The 20,008-nt window shown below is 45.1% G+C and overlaps 1 protein-coding gene across 1 annotated transcript in view; it reads left to right on the forward strand.

The window, feature by feature from the left end:
- The window catches only part of LOC310753714 (uncharacterized protein), a gene marked incomplete at its 3' end in the record, with an annotated part of 149,837 nt that extends 130,296 nt beyond the window's left edge, over positions 1-19,541 (forward strand). Inside the window, exons 2-3 of the mRNA XM_083595065.1 lie at positions 17,487-18,192; positions 19,531-19,541. Coding sequence (XP_083451191.1) covers positions 17,487-18,192; positions 19,531-19,541 — 717 coding nt within the window. The remainder of the gene's footprint in view (positions 1-17,486; positions 18,193-19,530) is intronic.
- Positions 19,542-20,008: the final 467 nt, after the last annotated feature.

Genomic DNA, 20,008 nt, shown 5'->3' on the forward strand with positions numbered 1-20,008 from the left:
TGGTATTAAGTTCTATCTAAACAGAGATCTTACTATTTACCAACTCTCAATTAGTGTTTTTGCAGCTTGATTGTATTCTGTAATATGTAGGGTCAGTGTAACCTTTGCTCCCAGCCTGTATTTCCCTTTTACAACCTTGAGAAACCTGTCTCCTGCTACTGCTATAAATCAGGGGGGCCCTTGTCCAGGAGAGCAGAAAGATAAACAACTGGAAAAAAAGTACTTAGCCAGCTGGTTTTCTGCCTGGCATGAAACATACAAACATTTGCAAATCTTTAAGCTCATTTTAAAATACAGGGCTTGATCAGATGCCTCACTATCATATCTCCTCTCAGTCTCCTCTTTTTCACTGTACACATGGAGGCATGGTTACCATGTAATTTCCTTTTCACAAAAACATACAGAGAGCCCTACTGGATCGTACCAAGGGTTTATTTAATTCAGAGGGCTTTTCACCAATACTGGGCAATCTGGTGCTGCAGGAAGTCCACAAGCAAGTGTGAAAGCAACAATTATTCCCATTAAGTTTTAGCAGTTGTAGCACAGGTCTGTATGTGTAAAGTGAGGTTTCTTTCACTTATGTAGTTTCTTACTGCACTGACGCTTGTATTTTAGCATGTTTTAGTAGTTCCCTCCTGTGGGAGGAAGGACAGTATACAGTAAGATGATGACAGTGATGGTGGTGGGTAATAGCAGTTGATCAGCCTATACTCCTCCTTTCTTTAACAGTAAGTGGCTATCACAACTTTCAGTGGCAATGAATTCCGTAAGATAACTATAAATTATTAATTTTTGTGTGTTTTGAGTCTACTATTGACCAACCCATTACTTCCGGGGTGGCGCTTCGGAAAAATGGCTGATTCCCCTTAAACGGAGGGGACTGGCTCCGCGGAAACTGGGGTTCTTACCGCTACGGCGCAGCGGGGACCCGTATAAACCACAGGCGGGTGAAGCCTGTGGACGTGGGACTCGGCGGGCACCTTTTTGCGCCCCCCCAATCGGCAAAGGAGCTCAGTTTTGGGTCCCGGAGCTGAGCGGGGAATTGGCGCTGTGCTGTGAGTCGTCTGCTTGTTCCGTGGAGTGAAGCCGCTAAGCCGTTGCCGGAGAGCGCTGCCTTCTTCCTTGAAATTTGAAACCAAGACCAACGATCCGTGAGTAGGATTAATTCGACAATTAAAGGAATTGATTTAAAAGATTTGGCACCGAAGGCGGAGAGGTATAAAAAGGAAGTCTGCCTCCCGCTTTTTGTAAAGAAGTAAAGCAATGAAGATATAAGCAGGAATTTAAAAGGACTTTGTTAAAGTCTGCTATCCGAACATTAAACAAGTTTTAACCCCCCTCTGATGCAGGGAGAGGAGGGGGAAAGATTTGAACAGCATTTCCCTGTAAAAAGAGAGAGAAAAAGCAGCTAAATCCACTGCTCAAACCCCTGAGACCGGCTGCCGTGAACTGTAAATACTGCTTGGGGAAGTGTGCTGTCGCTGAAAGTATCTCTACCTTGCAACAACTAACTCTGCATTTGAGGATATAACTAAGATACATTTTTATTGTTTGGTTTCTCCTGATTTCAAAGTAACATCTTACAAATAAATTGAAACAAAAAAGCAAAAACGTTGTCCTTTGGAGACTGGGGGACGAAAAGGAAAGTAAGTGACTTTAAAAACATTATTGGTTCCTGTTAACATTGTGTCCCCCTGGAGGAAATTGGAATGCTGCAACTGCAGCTGGACTAAAGGAATTTTCCATTTCAAAATAAGCTTTGTCTTTGAGTGTGGGACTGACCTTGAAAGACTTTGACTTTGAATGTGCAACTGACCTTGGTCTCTATTTGGAGGTTATGGCTGATGGGAAAGACAAATTAGAGTCTCAACAAGCAACCAGATCTGGGAAACTTTTGCGTACAGATATTGGACTGCAGAGGAGAAGTTCAGTACCCAGCTCCTCTGGTTTGCCAACAACAACAACAACAACACCATTGGTACAACCCAAATCTAAAGGTATGGCGGCTGATGATGCCTTAGCTCAAGCTCTGAGTAGAATAAATGAGTCTCTGGACAAAATAAGTAGACAACTTGCTGAAGCATCAAATAAAATTGATCAGAACACTACAAGTATTAATCAAAATACCACAAGTATTAATAACTTGGGCCAGAAAGTAAATACTAATACTGAGACCATCGAGAGGCTAGTCCAGGAATCATCTTCAATACGAAAGACAGCTGATGAGGCAAAAGAAATTGCAACCTACACAGCTACTGTGGTAGAAGAGAAGATACCACCAATACATAGACAACTACAGGAGCATAAGTCAACTCTCTCTATGTTTGAACTGAGAGAGAAACAGACAAATTTGAGGGCCAGGGCGATCCCTGAACTGGAGAAGAATAATCTGATTGAATTCCTTACAAAAGAATTTGCTGATTTTTGGAACCCCGACTTAGAGAAGGACAGTTTCAAGATAGTGAGTGCCTTTAGATTGGGGAAAGGAGGGAGAAAGAACAAAGTAAGAGACTGTCTTATTACCTTTCGAACTAAAGAGGAGAGGGATAAAATTTTGAGCTTACATTTCCAGAAAACTTTGGTAATACATCAGTCAAGAGTGGAACTATTTAAGGATATTCCGAAACATCTTTTGGACCTTAGGTCCAATTATAAGGACTTGACTGCTCTGTTGAGAAGCAACGGAATCCTCTTTAGGTGGGAATTCCCTCAAGGTTTGTCCTTCAGTTATAAAGGCAAGAAGATAAGAATAAAATCAGAGGACGACAAAACAAAATTTTGGAGAGACCACGGAGAAGATCTGCAGAAGAAAGTTTAAGGAGAGCTAAGATCACTTGTAAGTGAAACCTTGGATATACCAGATCTTCCTCCTGGGTTAAAAGAGCGGCTGAAGAAGGTGGTACCACCAACTGACCAGGAACAGGCATTGGGTGCAGTGGGAGGAGAAGCATAGTACCTACATCATGGCTCTGCAACTATTAAGCTGGAATTTTAATGGTCTAAATTCCCCTCAGAAGAGGAGATCTGTATTTCATTTATTAAAAAAGGAGCAATTGGACTTGATTTGTTTACAAGAAACTCATATAACAAGATCACACAGGAAATTGTTGGTCAACAAAAGACTTGGTCAGGAGTTTATTTCATCGGATAAAGTGAAAAAAAGAGGAGTTGTTATATATGTAAAAGAAAGATTGCAACCGAAATTTATATTTAAAGATGACCAAGGAAGAATTGTGGCAGTGGAAATTCAAATACAGGGAGAGAAATTTTTGATAGTTGGCGTTTATGCTCCAAATGAGGGGAAATCTGAATTTTTTAAAAGGTTGCACGAGACCCTGATGGACTATATGGATTACAATCTCGTTTTGCTGGGAGATATGAATGGAGTGGTATCTACACATATGGATAAGGCACAAAAGCAGGTAGTCACCAAGGATGGTAGACTACCGAAGACCTTTTTTGAGATGACAGACAACTTGGATTTAGTGGACATTTGGAGAATAAGGAACCCCTTGGCTAAGGAGGGAACCTTCTTTTCTGAAGCCAAAATGACATGGACTAGAATTGACCAAATATGGGTAACTAGAGGTATGGCACCAAAGATTAAGAAAGTGGAAATCTGCCCTAAAACCTGCTCTGACCATAATGCTGTTAAAATGGAGATGAAATTGATATCAACCGGCTCCTTCAGATGGAGGATGAATGACACCTTATTTAGAGATGAAGAAATTGTAAAGAAGGCCCAAAAAACCTTGAGAGACTATTTTGAGATAAATATGAATTCTGGTGTGGAAAAAAGAGTAATCTGGGATGCTAGTAAGGCGGTGATGAGAGGGTTCTTGATACAACAGAATGCTTTAAAAAAGAGAATCCAAAATGAGAAGAGGGAAAAATTTTTGGAGAAAATAAAAGAAGGCGAAAAAAAAATTGAGAGTTAAACCTAAGTCACAGGAGATATTGAGAGAAATAAAGTTATATCAAGTGGAACTCATGAAAATGATGAATCAAGAGATTGAATGGAAAATCAAACAAATGAGACAAAAGACATTCGAGTCAGCCAATAAGTGTGGGAAACTCCTGGCTTGGCAAATGAAAAAAAGACAAAAACAAAACACAATCATAAACTTAGAAGTGGAAGGAAGGAATATACAGAACCCAGCTGAAATTAGAAACTGCTTCCAGAGGTATTTTAAACAATTATATACACAAGGGCCACAGAGAGAAATTGATTTGGACCAATTTTTGGTGAAAAATGGATTACAAAAAATCTCTCAAGAAAACAAACTAATGTTAAGTGATAAAATAACTGAACAGGAGATAGAAGGTGCCATCCAAAATATGCAATTGGGTAAATCTCCAGGGCCGGATGGACTGACTTCTAGATATTATAGATCTTTAAAGGAATGGTTAGTGCAACCTTTGAAGGAAGTCTGTAATGAAATAATGCAGGGGAAAGTGGCACCAGAATCGTGGAAAGAAGCATATATTACACTTGTACCGAAAACGGAGACTGAAAAGACTCAGCTTAAGAACTACCGTCCCATATCACTGCTTAACGTGGATTATAAAATATTTGCTGACATTTTAGCAAAAAGACTAAAAAAGGTGTTAGTGGAAGTGATACATAAAGACCAAGCTGGCTTTCTCCCAGGAAGACATCTTTCTGATAATGTGAGAAATATAATTAACATTATAGAAAAATTGCAAGAGAATATAAACACTAAGGCAGTTTTGATATTTGTAGATGCGGAGAAAGCCTTTGACAACATTTCTTGGACTTTTATGAAAAGAAATCTACAGGGTATGGGGGTAGGCCAGGGTTTTGAAAATGGTATAAGTGCAATATATTCAGAACAAAAGGCAAAATTAATTGTGAACAATGTGGTGACGGAAGAATTTAAAATAGAAAAAGGGACACGACAAGGTTGCCCAATTTCCCCATTGCTTTTTATATCGGTTCTGGAGGTTTTGTTAAATATGATTAGAAGGGACCAGTCAGTGAAGGGCATACAGGTTGGAGCTAGACAGTACAAACTGAGAGCATTCGCAGATGACTTAGTTTTGACCTTACAGGAGCCAGAATCTAGTGGTAAAAGGGTTTTAGAGTTGATACAAGAATTTGGTCAGGTTGCAGGGTTTAAACTGAACAAGTCAAAAACTAAGGTTTTAGAGAAAAATTTAACACAAACTGAGAGGGAGAGGTTCCAGAATATGACAGGTTTAACAGTGGTTAAGAAAGTTAAATACTTGGGGATCAATATGACAGCAAAAAATGGGAATTTATTTAAAGATAACTATGAAAAATGCTGGGGCGAAGTGAAAAAAGATCTAGAAATATGGTCAAATCTGAAACTTTCCTTGCTGGGCCGTATTGCAGCTATAAAAATGAATGTATTGCCGAGAATGCTGTTTCTGTTTCAGGCATTACAAATTGTGGACAAGATGGATTGTTTCAAGAAGTGGCAAAGAGATATCTCAAGATTTGTCTGGCAGGGCAAGAAGCCTAGAATAAAATTTAAAATATTAACGGATGCAAAGGAAAGAGGTGGATTTGCCCTGCCGGACCTTAAACTTTATTATGAATCAGCAGCTTTCTGCTGGCTGAAAGAATGGCTACTTCTTGAAAACACAGACATCTTGGACTTGGAAGGGTTCAACAATGTATTTGGATGGCATGCATATCTGTGGTATGATAAGGTCAAAGCCCATAAAGCATTTAAAAATCATATTGTTAGGAAAGCACTGTTTAATGTTTGGATAAGGTATAAAGACTTATTGGAGAATAAAACCCCAAGGTGGCTGTCACCGATGGAAGCGAAAGCTCAGAAAAAGCTTAATATGGAGGCTAAATGGCCGAAATACTGGGAAATTTTGGAACAAGATGGAGATAGATTAAAATTGCAGAGTTTTGAGAAACTAAAGAACAAAGTGCGAGATTGGCTCCATTATTATCAGATAATGGAGGCATATAATCTGGATAAGAAAATTGGCTTCCAGGTGGAAAAATCAAAATTAGAAACAGAATTGCTAGATCCTAAAACTAAGATACTTTCAAGAATGTATAACTTGCTGTTAAAATGGAATACGCAGGATGAAACGGTTAAATCTGCAATGATTAAATGGGCACAAGATGTTGGACATGATATAATGTTTGCTGACTGGGAACAGTTATGGACCACAGGTATGAAATTTACGGCATGTAGTGCCTTAAGAGAGAATATTATGAAAATGATTTATAGGTGGTACATGACCCCGGTCAAGCTTGCAAAAATTTATCACTTGCCCGATAACAAATGTTGGAAATGCAAAGAAAATGAAGGCACATTTTTTCACCTTTGGTGGACGTGCCCAAGGATCAAGGCCTTCTGGGAGATGATATATAATGAATTGAAAAAAGTATTTAAATATAGTTTCTTGAAGAAACCAGAGGCCTTTCTCCTGGGCATGGTTGATCAATTGGTGTTAAAGAAGGATAGAACTTTCTTTATGTACGCCACAACAGCAGCAAGAATACTTATTGCAAAACATTGGAAGACACAAGATTTACCCACTCTGGAAGAATGGCAGATGAAGGTGATGGACTATATGGAATTGGCGGAAATGACCGGCAGGATCCGAGACCAGAGGGAAGAGTCAGTGGAAGAAGATTGGAAGAAATTTAAAGAGTATTTACAGAAATATTGTAAAATGAATGAATTTTAGAATAATGTTGGATTAAAATTAAGAGATTTCTAGCTGTAATGAGTTAAAAGAATATGGAAAAAAAAATAATGGGTTTATTAAAGTAAAATATTAAGAACGTAACAATTTAAGAATAAGGATTTGGGTAGAATAAAGAGGGAAACAAATTGCTGAGTTAATAAAGTGAATTGGAATACAAAAAAGAGAGGTATGAGGAGGTCCAAGAAACAAGTAAATGAAAAATAATGTGATGGAAAGATCTTTTTTTTTTCTTCTCTTTTTTCTTTTTCTGTTTGTTTTTATTTTTTGTAATGTAAAAATCTTAATAAAAATATTATAAAAAAAAAAAAATACTATTGACCAACCCATTTAGGTGAACCTGAGTTCTAGTACTGTATGAAGAGAACAATCTATAACTTTCCACCTCTCCATAACATGATATATTTTTTATAAATTCCCATCAGTTCCTCCCATGGGCTGTCTCATCTCTTCGCTGTCCCAAATGAAGAATCCCTTCACACTTCAGACTTTCCTCTTAGGGAAGGTAGTTGAGCCCCTGAAGCATTTTAGCTCCTCCTCCTTACTCATTTCCAAGCTGTTAAAATATCCCCTTTAGGTAGAGTGTATTTAATGCTAAACTTTCCAGCTTCAAAATTCTCACTCCACCAGTTCAGTTCGGATGAAAAGAATAATAATATGTGCCTTTTTGCCATTTTGCTCATGATTTTTCTAAGGAGGAGTAGAAAGCAGAACTGAAAAATACAGAGCCACTTCTTTGATACATGTTCCCCATTTCCTTCAGACAACATGATAAAAGAACAATTTCTCAGCTCCCTACAATAGCAGGTGAGGAGACTTGGAGGAAGCAGAGCTGGCTCATTCATCAAGCGAGTTTACTGACTGCAACCCAAGCCACAGGTGCCAAGCTATTTTTGTTCTGGGAGTCCAAAGCTACATAGCCTGAAGAATATTTATTGCTCAGATAAGCCTTGGCGTCCAGCCCGCTTCGGCTGCGCAGCTACCAGCCAGGCCTCCGGACTTCAAAGGCCACATTCCAAAGGCTCTGAGCAAACGCAGAGATAAGCAGCAGCCAGAGAAAGCTGCAAACTCAAGTGCTTTCTTCAGTGTGCTTAAATAAAGTCCACTCAGGATCTTAGCAGCTAAAAGCAGTTTTTATTTACAGCAGACTATCCATTGTCGAACAGCATCGTGAAAACACGTCCACTCTCCTCAAAAGCGAAAGTAGAGGGAGAACAAAGGCTGGAGACTCTCGGAAATGACGCAGAATCTCTCCCCCCTCCCAAATGGTAGGCAGGGCGTACACTCTGAGCTGTTTAACCCTGTAAGCTCAGGTTCTCCTCACATAGCCATGCGTGGGGCCAATGGTTGTACCACCACACCAAGAGTAAAATATCTGGGTTGGGGGGGGGAATAATGGTGCCTGAAGCCTCTCAAAATATTGGTGCCGTATGTTGTGACACTGCACATGCACCACTGAGCAGTTTGCCCCGCCCCTTTGGGTGGTTTGCCCCGCCCCTCGACACCCCGCCCCGGGTGCTGGAGAGCCTTCCTTCGCCCCTGATCTGGCTAACCTGATTCACAACACCCACCCACCCCACTCACACATGGAAACAAAGTTCACCACAGCCAATCACAAACAAACAACCACACCCTAGGCCAACCCCAACCTCTCTCACCACCAAAGGAATACAAGTGAGTAGCAAACAGAACCCACACAAGCGACGCTGACACAAAACCCCACACATACACCAAGTAGAACAGAAGTATTGCCACCCAACCCCATCCCACCCACCATTCCCCCTCCCCCTCTTCCCCCTTTTCTTCCTAATGTAACACTAATGTCTCAACAAATGAAACTGATCTGTAGAAAATATAACTTGAAAAAAGAGATCTTGCACATACTTTTGTAAAGCAAGAAATCTTAAATAAAAATATGTTTTTAAAAATAAAAAATTACGATCCTATCCACCTGTCAGTGCCACAAAACTCTGCACATACACTATGCAAAATAATTAAAGATCATTATTTCCCCTTCTTTCTCCCACATCTCTCTCTGCCCAACTTCACAATGTCTGTGACAGCAGCACCTCACACTGAATGTAACGGACCTGTAGAAAGGACTCTTTGAATTGAAAACAGAGATGGTATATGAACCATTGTTATCCATAAAAAAATTTCAATGAAAACAAACCAACAAAAAAAGCACACAAGTTGTCTAAGCTACAAATGTCTGTGGTTGGTTTTTTTCTTGGAGGGTGGGGGCAAGGAACATTTGCACTCCCTTTGTTAAAGCCTGCAATAAATTGGCCCAAAGGACGTTCCATAGTGAGGGTACCAGTACAGAGAATGCCATGGATAGGGATGTAAGATTACAGAGGTCCGTTCTTAACCTGAAACTGTTCTTAACCTGAGGTACCACTTTAGCTAACGGGGCCTCCTGCTGCCGACCCCCCCACTGCCGCATGATTTCTGTTCTCATCCTGAAGCAAAGTTCTTAACCCGAGGTACGATTTCTGGGTTAGCAGAGTCTGTAACCTGAAGCGTCTGTAACCCGAGGTACCACTGTACATTTTGCTACAGTGTACTCTTGGTGCAGTGATCATTAACAAAATGGCTCCTATGCTCTTCAACCAACAACCTTCGGTGCTGTCTCAAAGTGACTTGATCCCGGCTTCCCAGGAGAGGGTGCTACTGACACACCAACAGAAATTTTAAAAATGTAGGGCTGAGCCAAAATTTCCCAGAAAATAATTTTCTGACAGATTTTGCAAATGTTCTTTATCAACCTACCCGCTGGCCAACATTACCATTCATGAAAGTTGTGTGCAGCTGTGGATTCCATTTTAATAATGTTTAATGTTATTTTAATATGGAAGGGAACAATGGTCTTCGCTCCTAGTCCTTCTTGACCATCTCTCTTAGCCCATTGTTTTCTTCATCCACCCATATGAATAAATAATATAGGACATGGTTGCCTAAAGAAAAGAACAAACTGCAGGGGAATTTAACCTCCAATAATTGTAAGCAAAATCTCTCCCCCCCCCCCCAATTAACTGCTCACAAATTGTGTGGAGGATTTTGGTAGGCAATTTTCTCTGAGTCCTAGCAAAAAGATTCCAGAAACACAGCTGGGGGCAGGAGCATCCCTGAGCTATGATCAGGACCCTTCAAGGGGGACTATAGATCCTTACAGAACATAGCTGTCAATGTTTCCCTTTTTTAAAGGGAAATTCCTTTATTCCGAATAGGATTCCTCGCAAGAAAAGGGAAAAGTTGACAGCTATGTTACAGAACCAGTCTACTGTCTCCTAATTCAAGTGAGCCACCCAATGTCAGATTTGGTTTCACTTGGATTGCATTTCAGTCCAAGCTATTAATATAGTGGTACAGTGGTACCTCGGGTTACAGACGCTTCAGGTTACAGACGCTTCAGGTTACAGACTCCACTAACCCAGAAATAGTACCTCGGATTAAGAATTTTACCTCAGGATGAGAACAGAAATCATGCGGCGGTGGCGAGGCAGCAGCAGCGGGAGGCCCCATTAGTTAAAGTGGTGTTTCAGGTTAAGAACAGTTTCAGGTTAAGAACGGACCTCCAGAACGAATTAAGTTCTTAACCCGAGGTACCACTGTATTTCGGAAGTCGAATGGAATCCGTTCTGGAAGTCCGTTCGACTTCCAAAACGTTTAAAAATGTTCAGCCAACCGGAAGCCGCGGAAGTCGTATTGGACATTCAGGTTCCAAAGAACGTTCGCAAACTGGAATACTCACTTCCGGGTTTGTGGCATTCGGGAGCCAAAACATTTGACTTGCAAGGCGTTCGGGATCCAAGGTACAACTGTACTTCCAAATATTGGTGAAGAGATTCTATCAGCTGAGACATTTCAGCAAAGGCATCTTTTTTCATCCCTGCATGGTAATCTATACCTGCTAAAAAAAAATATTCATTAAATGTATTAAATGTACACTGACCACACAGAACAAGTTAGACACTTCTGGCCAATGGATCAATGAAATGCATACTTACCAAAATGCCAAGCAGCCTAATAAAGTTAGAAGTGTATTTTCAGTCCTCATCATATGCACATTGCTCTTAACAAGAGTTTATTCTGCTTTCTGTAGCCAAAATCTAATTTGATCAGGAGCTTTATTAATAATATCAACAGGCACATATATTAATTGAATTCTAGTGATTGTAATGAGTGAGATAATTAAATGTTCTTGTTAGTTTCCTCCCCCGGAAATTTGTGAATTGTGTCTTGTTAATAATGCAGCACACATATTGGATAGTTAAAAGTTTTTCAAAGTTATTTATATGTTTATTTCATAATAAACTCTAGACTTTGTGAACGCCATTAAGAACCTAAAAAGTACAATTCTCAGTGGTCCCTTTGGTTTATCATAAAGTAAATGAAAATTCCAAAATAAGTGGTCTGAGAATTACACTATAAACGTTAATTTAAAAGCCGCAGAATTCAGATGCCTTCTCTAGGTATTGTATTAAAATTCTGTCCAAATGAGTTAAAAGGTTTGCTTGTTCTTATTGACCATTTGTTAGTCACTTGTTGAACAACCTAGTGCTCAAGGCTATGCAAACTTTCCAAAACCATCAGTATTTTACTTCTTTTAATGTTTTCTAAATTGCCCTTCATCTGGACGGGTTGTAAGCAGAAAACAACAACATATGATATTCTGCCAATGGACAGGGAGGTTCTTTTTTGATTTGGAACACAATGAACACACAAATGGGGTGGAGGCGAAATATTTTATTTACTAACTAGCAGAAAGCTAGAACACTGCAATTCTTTTGCATCTCTTCTTTTGTTCATTGAGAATCCTGTCAGTGACAGACATGAATCCTGAAACAGGAGCTGGAGTAGGAGCTAGAGTCATGGCTATCCAGAGATAAGGTTCTGACCAGCAGAAGTGTTCATGGAACTTATATATTATTGGGGTTACACAAAGCACATCTGGTACTTGGGATATTATCCATGGCCTTGCTTGCTAGACTGAAGGACTACTTAATGCTTGGCAGGGAGTGAACATAAATCTAACTCCCTATATCAGGAGCCAACCTGGGACCCTGTTCCCACACAGTACCATCTCAGCATATAACTACCTTTGCCAGGTATACCAGTTGCCCCACCCCAGCATAGAGAAAATTTATGTAGAGGTACAGATAGAGGGGGCCCCGTGCCGCATGGAGCTTGACACGGGTTCAACTGTATCCATAATCTCGGCAAGGACCTTAAAGAAACTGTGCCCAAGTGGGGGTCCCAAACTCAGGCCGGCCCCATTCACCCTCCAGGACTTCCAGAAACGTAAGGTCCCCACAATGGGGGTGGGGACCTTCAGAGTGCAATAGCAAGGGCGGATGCGGCAACTGGACTAGCTTGTGGTCAAGGGCCCCTACGTTAACTTACTGGGATTGGCATGGTTTGGCCCACTGGGGTTAGCCGTTACTGGGGTGAACCGCACTAGCTTACAAGTGGACGTGGATGCCATATGCAAGGAATTTCCGGAGGTTTTCGATGGGAAATTGGGACTGTATACGGCCCTCCCCCCATTGCCCTACAGCTTGACCCCGCAGTATGACCTGTCAGGTTCAAGGCCCGCCGGGTCCCGTTCGCCCTGAAACCCCGTATAGACGAGGAATTGGACCGGCTTGTGGAGCAAGGAGTGCTGGAGCCGGTGCCTAATGCCCCCTGGGAAACCCCAATTGTCACACCCGTCAATCCTAATGGTTCGGTCCGCATCTGCGCAGACTACAAATGTACCATAAACAAGGCCCTCATGGCCCATGCATACCCAGTGCCAGTGGTCAGCCATGTTATCGCCACCCTGGCTGGGTCAAAATTTTTTGGTGAGCTGGACTTGGCCCAAGCCTATCAACAGCTGCCGGTGGATGAAGCCACAGCAGAGGCACAGACAATTGTGACGCACACAGGAGCGTTCAGGGTAAAGCGGCTGCAATTCGGTGTCAGCGTGGCACCAGGCATATTCCAGAATCTAATGGACTCTCTCCTTAAAGGGATTCCTGGCGGCACCCCCTTCTTCGATGATCTGTTGATTGCCGGGCCCATGCCAGAGGAGTTTGAGGACCACCTCCGCACCGTTCTGCACCATTTCCAGATGACGGGGCTCAAGGTGAAGTGGGAAAAGTGTTGTCAGGGGCTCGGGAGCAGGAGCACAGGGGAGAGAGGAAATGGAGAGCGAAGGGGAAGAATCCGAGGGTAGCGTAGGGGAGTATGACAGTGACCCGAGAGATTCCATGAGCTTCTCCATCGAATCAGAAGATTCCCAGAAGGGGGCGCCGATGGTCAGGGCAAGGGGGGTCCCAGGGGGGACGCACCAGAAACAAGGAGCCAGCGGGGAACCCCAAAGCAGCAGCGGGGGATCAGGACCAGTCTCCCCACCAGAGCGTAGTGGGGGGGAAGAGTCACATGTGTCAGGACCAGCGTCTCCCCCAGCGGGGAGAGAAGATGAGTCAGGGCTGACCACGCCTCCATCGGAGAGTGGGGGAACGGAGGGAAGGTCAGTTGCAGCTAGCCTCCCCGAAGGGGGAAGCAGTGACAGCAGCAGTGAAACGGTCAGGAGGAAAGTTGCTGGCTGGGCGCGCGCGCCAAGTTCAAATGTACAGGCGCGAGGGACAGCAGGAGACCTGGATTGGGAACCAGCTCCTAAAGCCTGCCGGAGGGAGGGGGAAGGCTCAGGGGATTCAGCGTCAGAAGAGTCTAGAAAGGGCGAGACCCCGACAGACAGGCGGAACCAGAGGCGGAAAGAGCAGAGGAAGAGGTGGAGTAAGGCTAGAGTCTTAAACTGGTGTCTGGGGGGAGGAGACTCAGACGGAGCTTCAGCGGTCTGAAGTTTGAGATGTAGAGCTGCACGCTTCGGCTCTGGAAGTGAAACTGAACTTCAATAAAGACTTCCGTACTTAACAACAAAGCAGCGTTGGTCCTTTGTGAGCTGGGACCTCGGGCAGCTCTGACAAGTGTCTACTAGGAGTGCCTCAGGTGGACTTTCTGAGATTTATGGTGGACGCAGAAGGGGTCCACCCAACTGGGGACAAGGTACGGGCCATTTGTGATGCCCCAGCGCCCAAGGGCAAGACTGAACTTCAGGCCTTCTTGGGTCTATTGAACTTTTACCATGCCTTCCTTCCCCATAAGGTGGTGGTAGCGGAGCCCCTACACAGACTCCTGGACAAGCGAGCCCCTTGGGTGTGGGGCCAGAGCCAAGAGGCCGCATTCCAGGCAGTCAAGGACTTGCTTGTCTCAAACTCGGTCTTGGCGCACTTTGACGAGAGCCTGCCGGTGGTGCTAGCTTGCGACGCCTCGCCCTACGGCATCGGCGCTGTCCTGGGACACCAACTCCCGGATGGAAGAGAGGTACTGGTGGCATACTTTCCCCAGACACTCGATGCAACCGAGAGGAACTACTCGCAAATCAACAAGGAGGGTCTGGCAATTGTGAAGGGAGTAAAAAAATTCCATGATTTCTTGTACGGGCGGCCCTTTACCATGGTGACGGACCAGAAGCCGTTGCTTGGCTTGTTTGCCCCCGAAAAGCAGACCCCCCAAGTGCTGTCTCCTCACGTCCTCAGGTGGTCAATTTTCCTTGCCAGCTACCAGTATGCACTGATTCACCACCCTGGGAAGGCGATGGGCCACGCGGACGCCCTCAGCAGGCTACCACTACCGGAAACAGGCCCCGACCCAGCGCCCGCGCAAAAGGTTATGAGCCTGGAGCTGCTTCCCGACCGCCCCATTCAGGCACAAGAAGTTGCACACCATTCCAAGAAAGATAGTGTCATCTCCCGGGTCCTGGACTGGGTGTGGAGGGGATGGCCCAGCAGCAGCCCCGGGCCAGAATTCGCCGGCTACACAACCTGCAAACATGAACTGTCGGCCCACAAGGGGTGCCTGTTATGGGGAAGCAGGGTCATTGTTCCCCAGCCCCTCCGCAAAAGGGTCCTCACTGCCAGGAGTTATGTGTGGTGGCCGGGGATCGACAGAGAGATAGAGGCCTGGGTCAAACACTGTCAGGCCTGCCAAGAATCCCGCCCAGATCCCCCAAGGGCCCCAGTCCAGTCCTGGGAGTCCGCCTGAGCACCATGGTCACGCCTGCACGTGCACTTCGCTGGCCCCTTTCAGGGGAAAACATTCTTCATAGTGGTGGATTCCTACACCAAATGGCTGGAAGTCACACTGGTACCATCCACTTCCACGTCCGCAGCCATCCAGGTACTACACAGGCTGTTTGCAACCCACGGGCTTCCTGACACTCTCGTCTCAGGCAAGGGAACCGCATTTACATCAGGAGAATTCCAGACCTTCACAGCGCAGAACTCCATCCGACACATCCACTCGGCGCCATTCCACCCTGCCACCGATGGCCAAGCAGAGTGCATGGTGCGGACCACCAAGGACACCCTCCGCCGCATGACACAAGGGATTGGGAGTACCGCCTTGCCACATTTCTTCTAGCACAGCACAGCACCCGCAGCTCAACGACTGGCCGGAGCCCCGCTGAACTACTAATGGGCCGGCGCCTCACAGTCAGACTGGACCACCTACACTCTGACAGAGCTCAGAAGGCAGGAACCCCCGGACCTTCATGGCCCAGGACTCAGTATACACAAATAATTTTGGGACAGGCCCAGCATGGGTACCTGCCACAGTCACCAGGGTCACTGGCCCCGTGTCATACGAGGTGCTAACGGAGGGGGGGTAATGCTGGCGCCGCCACTGCGACCAGATACGGCGATGATTCCCAGGAGAAAACCAGGAGGAGTACAGGTCAGAGGAGTCCCAAGGGAACAGTGGGGAAGTCCCAAGGGATCTAAAAGATTCAGTGGCGGGTCCCCGTGTTAGAAGGGAGCAGAGAGAGAGAATGTTTATTTGTTCCTTCTGTAAATCCCCTGTGATGCCTTTCATCCTGTCCTGGAGGGTCCTTCACCCCTCTGGAGTATATTAGAGGTGGGTGGGTGGGGGAGACAAAGGGCTTCAGGGGCAGGGGAAATCAAGCAAAGGGAGGAGCATCCTTTGAGCTAAACTCTGCTCAGGGAATGCTCCCACCAATGGAGGTCCAAATATACAAAAAAAATAAAAAAATTGTCCAGTAGCACCTTAGAGACCAACTAGGTTTGTTCTTGGTATAAGCTTTTGTGTGCATTCACACTTCTTCAGATACAATGAAAAAGAAGTCCAGTTACTTCCATCAATGGAAATCCAGTTAGTATCCAAGCCACAACACACACACCATGCCAATATATCAGTACTAGCAGTCGATTCCTATGAATGTTTACTCAGAAGTAAATCTCTTAGTATTCAGTGGGGTTCACTTTCAGGTAAGCATGCATAAGACTGTAGCATTAGACTTCCACAGCATATATGTATACAATATCATTTCAAATCTAAAACTCTAGGGGCTCCGCTAGGGGCGCCACGGAAGATGGCCGACAATACCATCTCTCCAGCTCACACGAGGTAATTTAGAGGCTGAGATGGGAGTAATCAGCCTCCCAAATTCTTCCTGGTGGAAGGGAAGATGCAGTCTCATCCGCAGCTGCCCACAAACCACCCCCGAGTTCGTAAAGAAGGAAGGGGTGAGGGCACTGGATGGAAAGCCCTCAAGGGAGTTCGGATCTCCTGGACGTTGTCTCTGTGAGCGCTCCTAGTTCCAATTCTTCAGATAAAAAATTGGATTTAAGAATTTTGGACATGCTTTGGGCGAAGAAAGGGTAATTAATCTGCCAACTGAGAGTGTGGTGTAGTGGTTAAGAGCGGTAGTCTTGTAATCTGGGGAACCGGATTCGCGTCTCCGCTCCTCCACATGCAGCTGCTGGGTGACCTTGGGCTAGTCACACTTCTTTGAAGTCTCTCAGCCCCACTCACCTCACAGAGTGTTTGTTGTGGGGGAGGAAGGGAAATGAGAATGTTAGCCGCTTTGAGACTCCTTAAAGGGAGTGAAAGGCTGGATATAAAATCCAAACTCCTCCTCCTCCTCCCCCTCCTCCTCCTCCTCCTCCTCCTCCTCCTCCTCCTCCTCCTCCTCCTCTTCTTCTTCTTCTTCTTCTTCTTCTTCTTCTTCTTCTTCTTCGTTGTTGTTGTTGTTGTTGTTGTTGTTGTTGTTGTTGTTGTTGTTTGAGGACTATCCCTGCCTCCGGGTCTGGTCCTAACCGGACGGATACTAGAATCAGCAAGGGATACGCACATGACCTGAAGGTGCTGCTGTGGAATGCCAGGTCAATGATTCATAAGACCACTGCCATCCATGACTTGATCATGGATGGAGGACTTGGCCTTGTGGGCGGGGAGGGGGGTTTGCAGTGATTTTTAGGAAGTCATTAGTTTGCACCAGGCGTCCTATTGGGAAGACCCAGTTGGGCAATAGGGGCAGTACAGGATTCCTATTGGTGTACCGACCTCCCCGCTGCACCAAGGATTCCCTGCCCGAGCTGCTTCAAGTCGTGGCGGATGTTCTCCTGGAGACACCTAGTTTGGTTGTCCTAGGGGATTTTAACATCCATGCCGACACGACCTTACAAGGGGCCACTCGGGACTTCGTGGAAAGCATGGCCTCCATGGGGCTGGCCCTGAATAAGTCTGGCCCAACCCATAGCCACGGACATGCCTTGGACCTGGTGTTTACCTCTATGGATGTTTGTGATCTGACACTAAAAAAAAGCGAAACGAAAGAAGTGCCATGGTCAGATCACTTCCTGGTGCAACTGGACTTCTCCGTGACCCATCCCCACTGCAGGGAGGTGGGACCGATTCAGATGGTCCGCCCCTGCCACTTAATGGATCCAAATGGCTTCCAGAGAGTGGTAGGGGATGCTTTATCCCATGTTGATGGCCTTTCAGCTGATTCCCTGGTGGCCCGCTGGAATGTGGAGTTAACCAGGGCTATTGACTGTTTGGCTCCGAAGCGCCCTCTCCGATTGCATGGAGCCCGGACAGCCCCGTGGTTTTCAACGGATCTGAGGGCAATGAAACAATCACTGAGACAGCTAGAGCGCCGGTGGCGGAAACCTCATTCTGAAGCTGACCAGACACGGGTTAGAGCTCAATGTCGAGCCTACCAAGTGGCGGTAGCGACGGCGAAGAAGACTTTCTTCACCGCCTCTATTGCATCTGCAGAAAACAGCAGCAGGAGACTTTTTCAGGTGGTTCGCAATTTAGCGGAACCACCTGCTCCATTGGGGCCCAGTATGGGCCACATGATCTCCTGCAATGATTTTGCAAAGTTTTTTGCAGATAAAGTTGCTCAGATTCGGAAAGAGGTAGACTCCACCGTGGGAGCAGGGCTGGGGCGGGAGAGTGCTAGAGTCCTGTCTAGTCAAGTTGTGTGGGATCAATTCCAATCTGTTACCTCCGAGGATGTGGACAGGCTGCTTGGGAGAGTGAAACCAACCACCTGTCTCCCTGATCCTTGCCGATTCTGGCTTATAAAAGCTAGCCGGGAAGGGCTCGGCGATGGGCTTCGTGGGGTGGTGAATGCTTCCCTCCGTGAGGGAGCCTTCCCAGACCCGCTGAAAGAGGCGGTTATTAAACCGCTTCTTAAAAAACCATCTTTAGATGCGGCCACGATGGCCAACTATCTGTTGGGATACTGCCAGGGAGACAAAGGCCATCATGACCCCACGTCGATTCCGGATGATCCATCGATCTCCCGTAGATATAGTATCAGTCAATTAGCGACACGAGCTTCAGAAATAGCTTGCCACATTCCAGAGCTGGTGCACGCTCTATCAGCAGAGTTCGCAGAGCGAAAGACGCACTCAGGAGAGCATATTTACAAGTTTATTCAGCGTTGGTCAGAACAAAGAAAAAGCAGAACTGCCTGCTTCGATGTTCAGACACACAGAGAGAACAAAAGCAATAGACAAAACATATCATAGAATCATAGAATCATAGAATCATAGAATCATAGAATCATAGAATCATAGAGTTGGAAGAGACCACAAGGGCCATCGAGTCCAACCCCCTGCCAAGCAGGAAACACCATCAGAGCACTCCTGACATATGGTTGTCAAGCCTCTGCTTAAAGACCTCCAAAGAAGGAGACTCCACCACACTCCTTGGCAGCAAATTCCACTGTCGAACAGCTCTTACTGTCAGGAAGTTCTTCCTAATGTTTAGGTGGAATCTTCTTTCTTGTAGTTTGGATCCATTGCTCTGTGTCCGCTTCTCTGGAGCAGCAGAAAACAACCTTTCTCCCTCCTCTATGTGACATCCTTTTATATATTTGAACATGGCTATCATATCACCCCTTAACCTCCTCTTCTCCAGGCTAAACATGCCCAGCTCCCTTAGCCGTTCCTCATAAGGCATCGTTTCCAGGCCTTTGACCATTTTGGTTGCCCTCCTCTGGACACGTTCCAGTTTGTCAATGTCCTTCTTGAACTGTGGTGCCGGTTCACCTGTGAACAGGAAATACGCAGACTCTGTGACTCACAAAGCCTGCTCCCTTTTAAGGTGGAACGGAAATATCCTAACATCCTCCCCCTTTCCGTGTAACCTGTAGTACCTGTGGTTCAACCCAATTGCAACCTCTGTACATAAACCTTAAGTTGTTCTCTGTTAACAACCTTAGACAACAGATCAGCAGGAATTTCATTTCCTGCCATGTAGGACACCTGAATGAGTCCTTTCTGAATACACTCTCTTGCATGATGTAGCTTAATCTGCAAGTACTTGGTTCTTTGCTTGCAACTCTCTGAGTTCAGCAAAGCCAAACAGGATCTATTGTCTTGATACACTTGTATAGGACATTTCACAGAAACTCTGATGTCCTTAAACAGTTGCATCAAACATTCACAGTCCATGAGTGAAAATGACAGAGCATTGAGTTCTGCTTCACAGGAACTTAGGCTTACTGTCGTCTGCTTCTTGCACAGCCAGCCAAACAGACAGTGGTTGTACATGTAGCATACTCCAGAAGTGCTTGTACCATCTGTGGTGTCACTTCCAAAACTAGCATCTGCAAAGATTTCAAGACCTCCAGTCTTCTGACTGGTGAACCTCAGCCTGTAGTGCAAAGTCCCTTTCAAATAGCGGGCTATGCGCTTCAGAGCTTTCCAATCCTGAACAGTAGGATTGTTAGCATGTCTGCTAAGCACGTTAGTGCTTACAGCTATGTCAGGTCTTGAGCATCTAGCAATGAAATTCAGCTTGCCTAGAATGCATCTGTACAGCGTAGTGTCAGAAAACGCTTCAGCAGTACTATCTACCTGGTAACCTGTCACCATGTGTGTGCCTGCTGGGTTTGCATCAACCAAATTCAACCTGGTTAATACAT

Source organism: Podarcis filfolensis (assembly GCF_964270895.1).
Source record: "Podarcis filfolensis genome assembly, chromosome: W".
Classification (NCBI taxonomy): Eukaryota; Metazoa; Chordata; class Lepidosauria; order Squamata; family Lacertidae; genus Podarcis; species Podarcis filfolensis.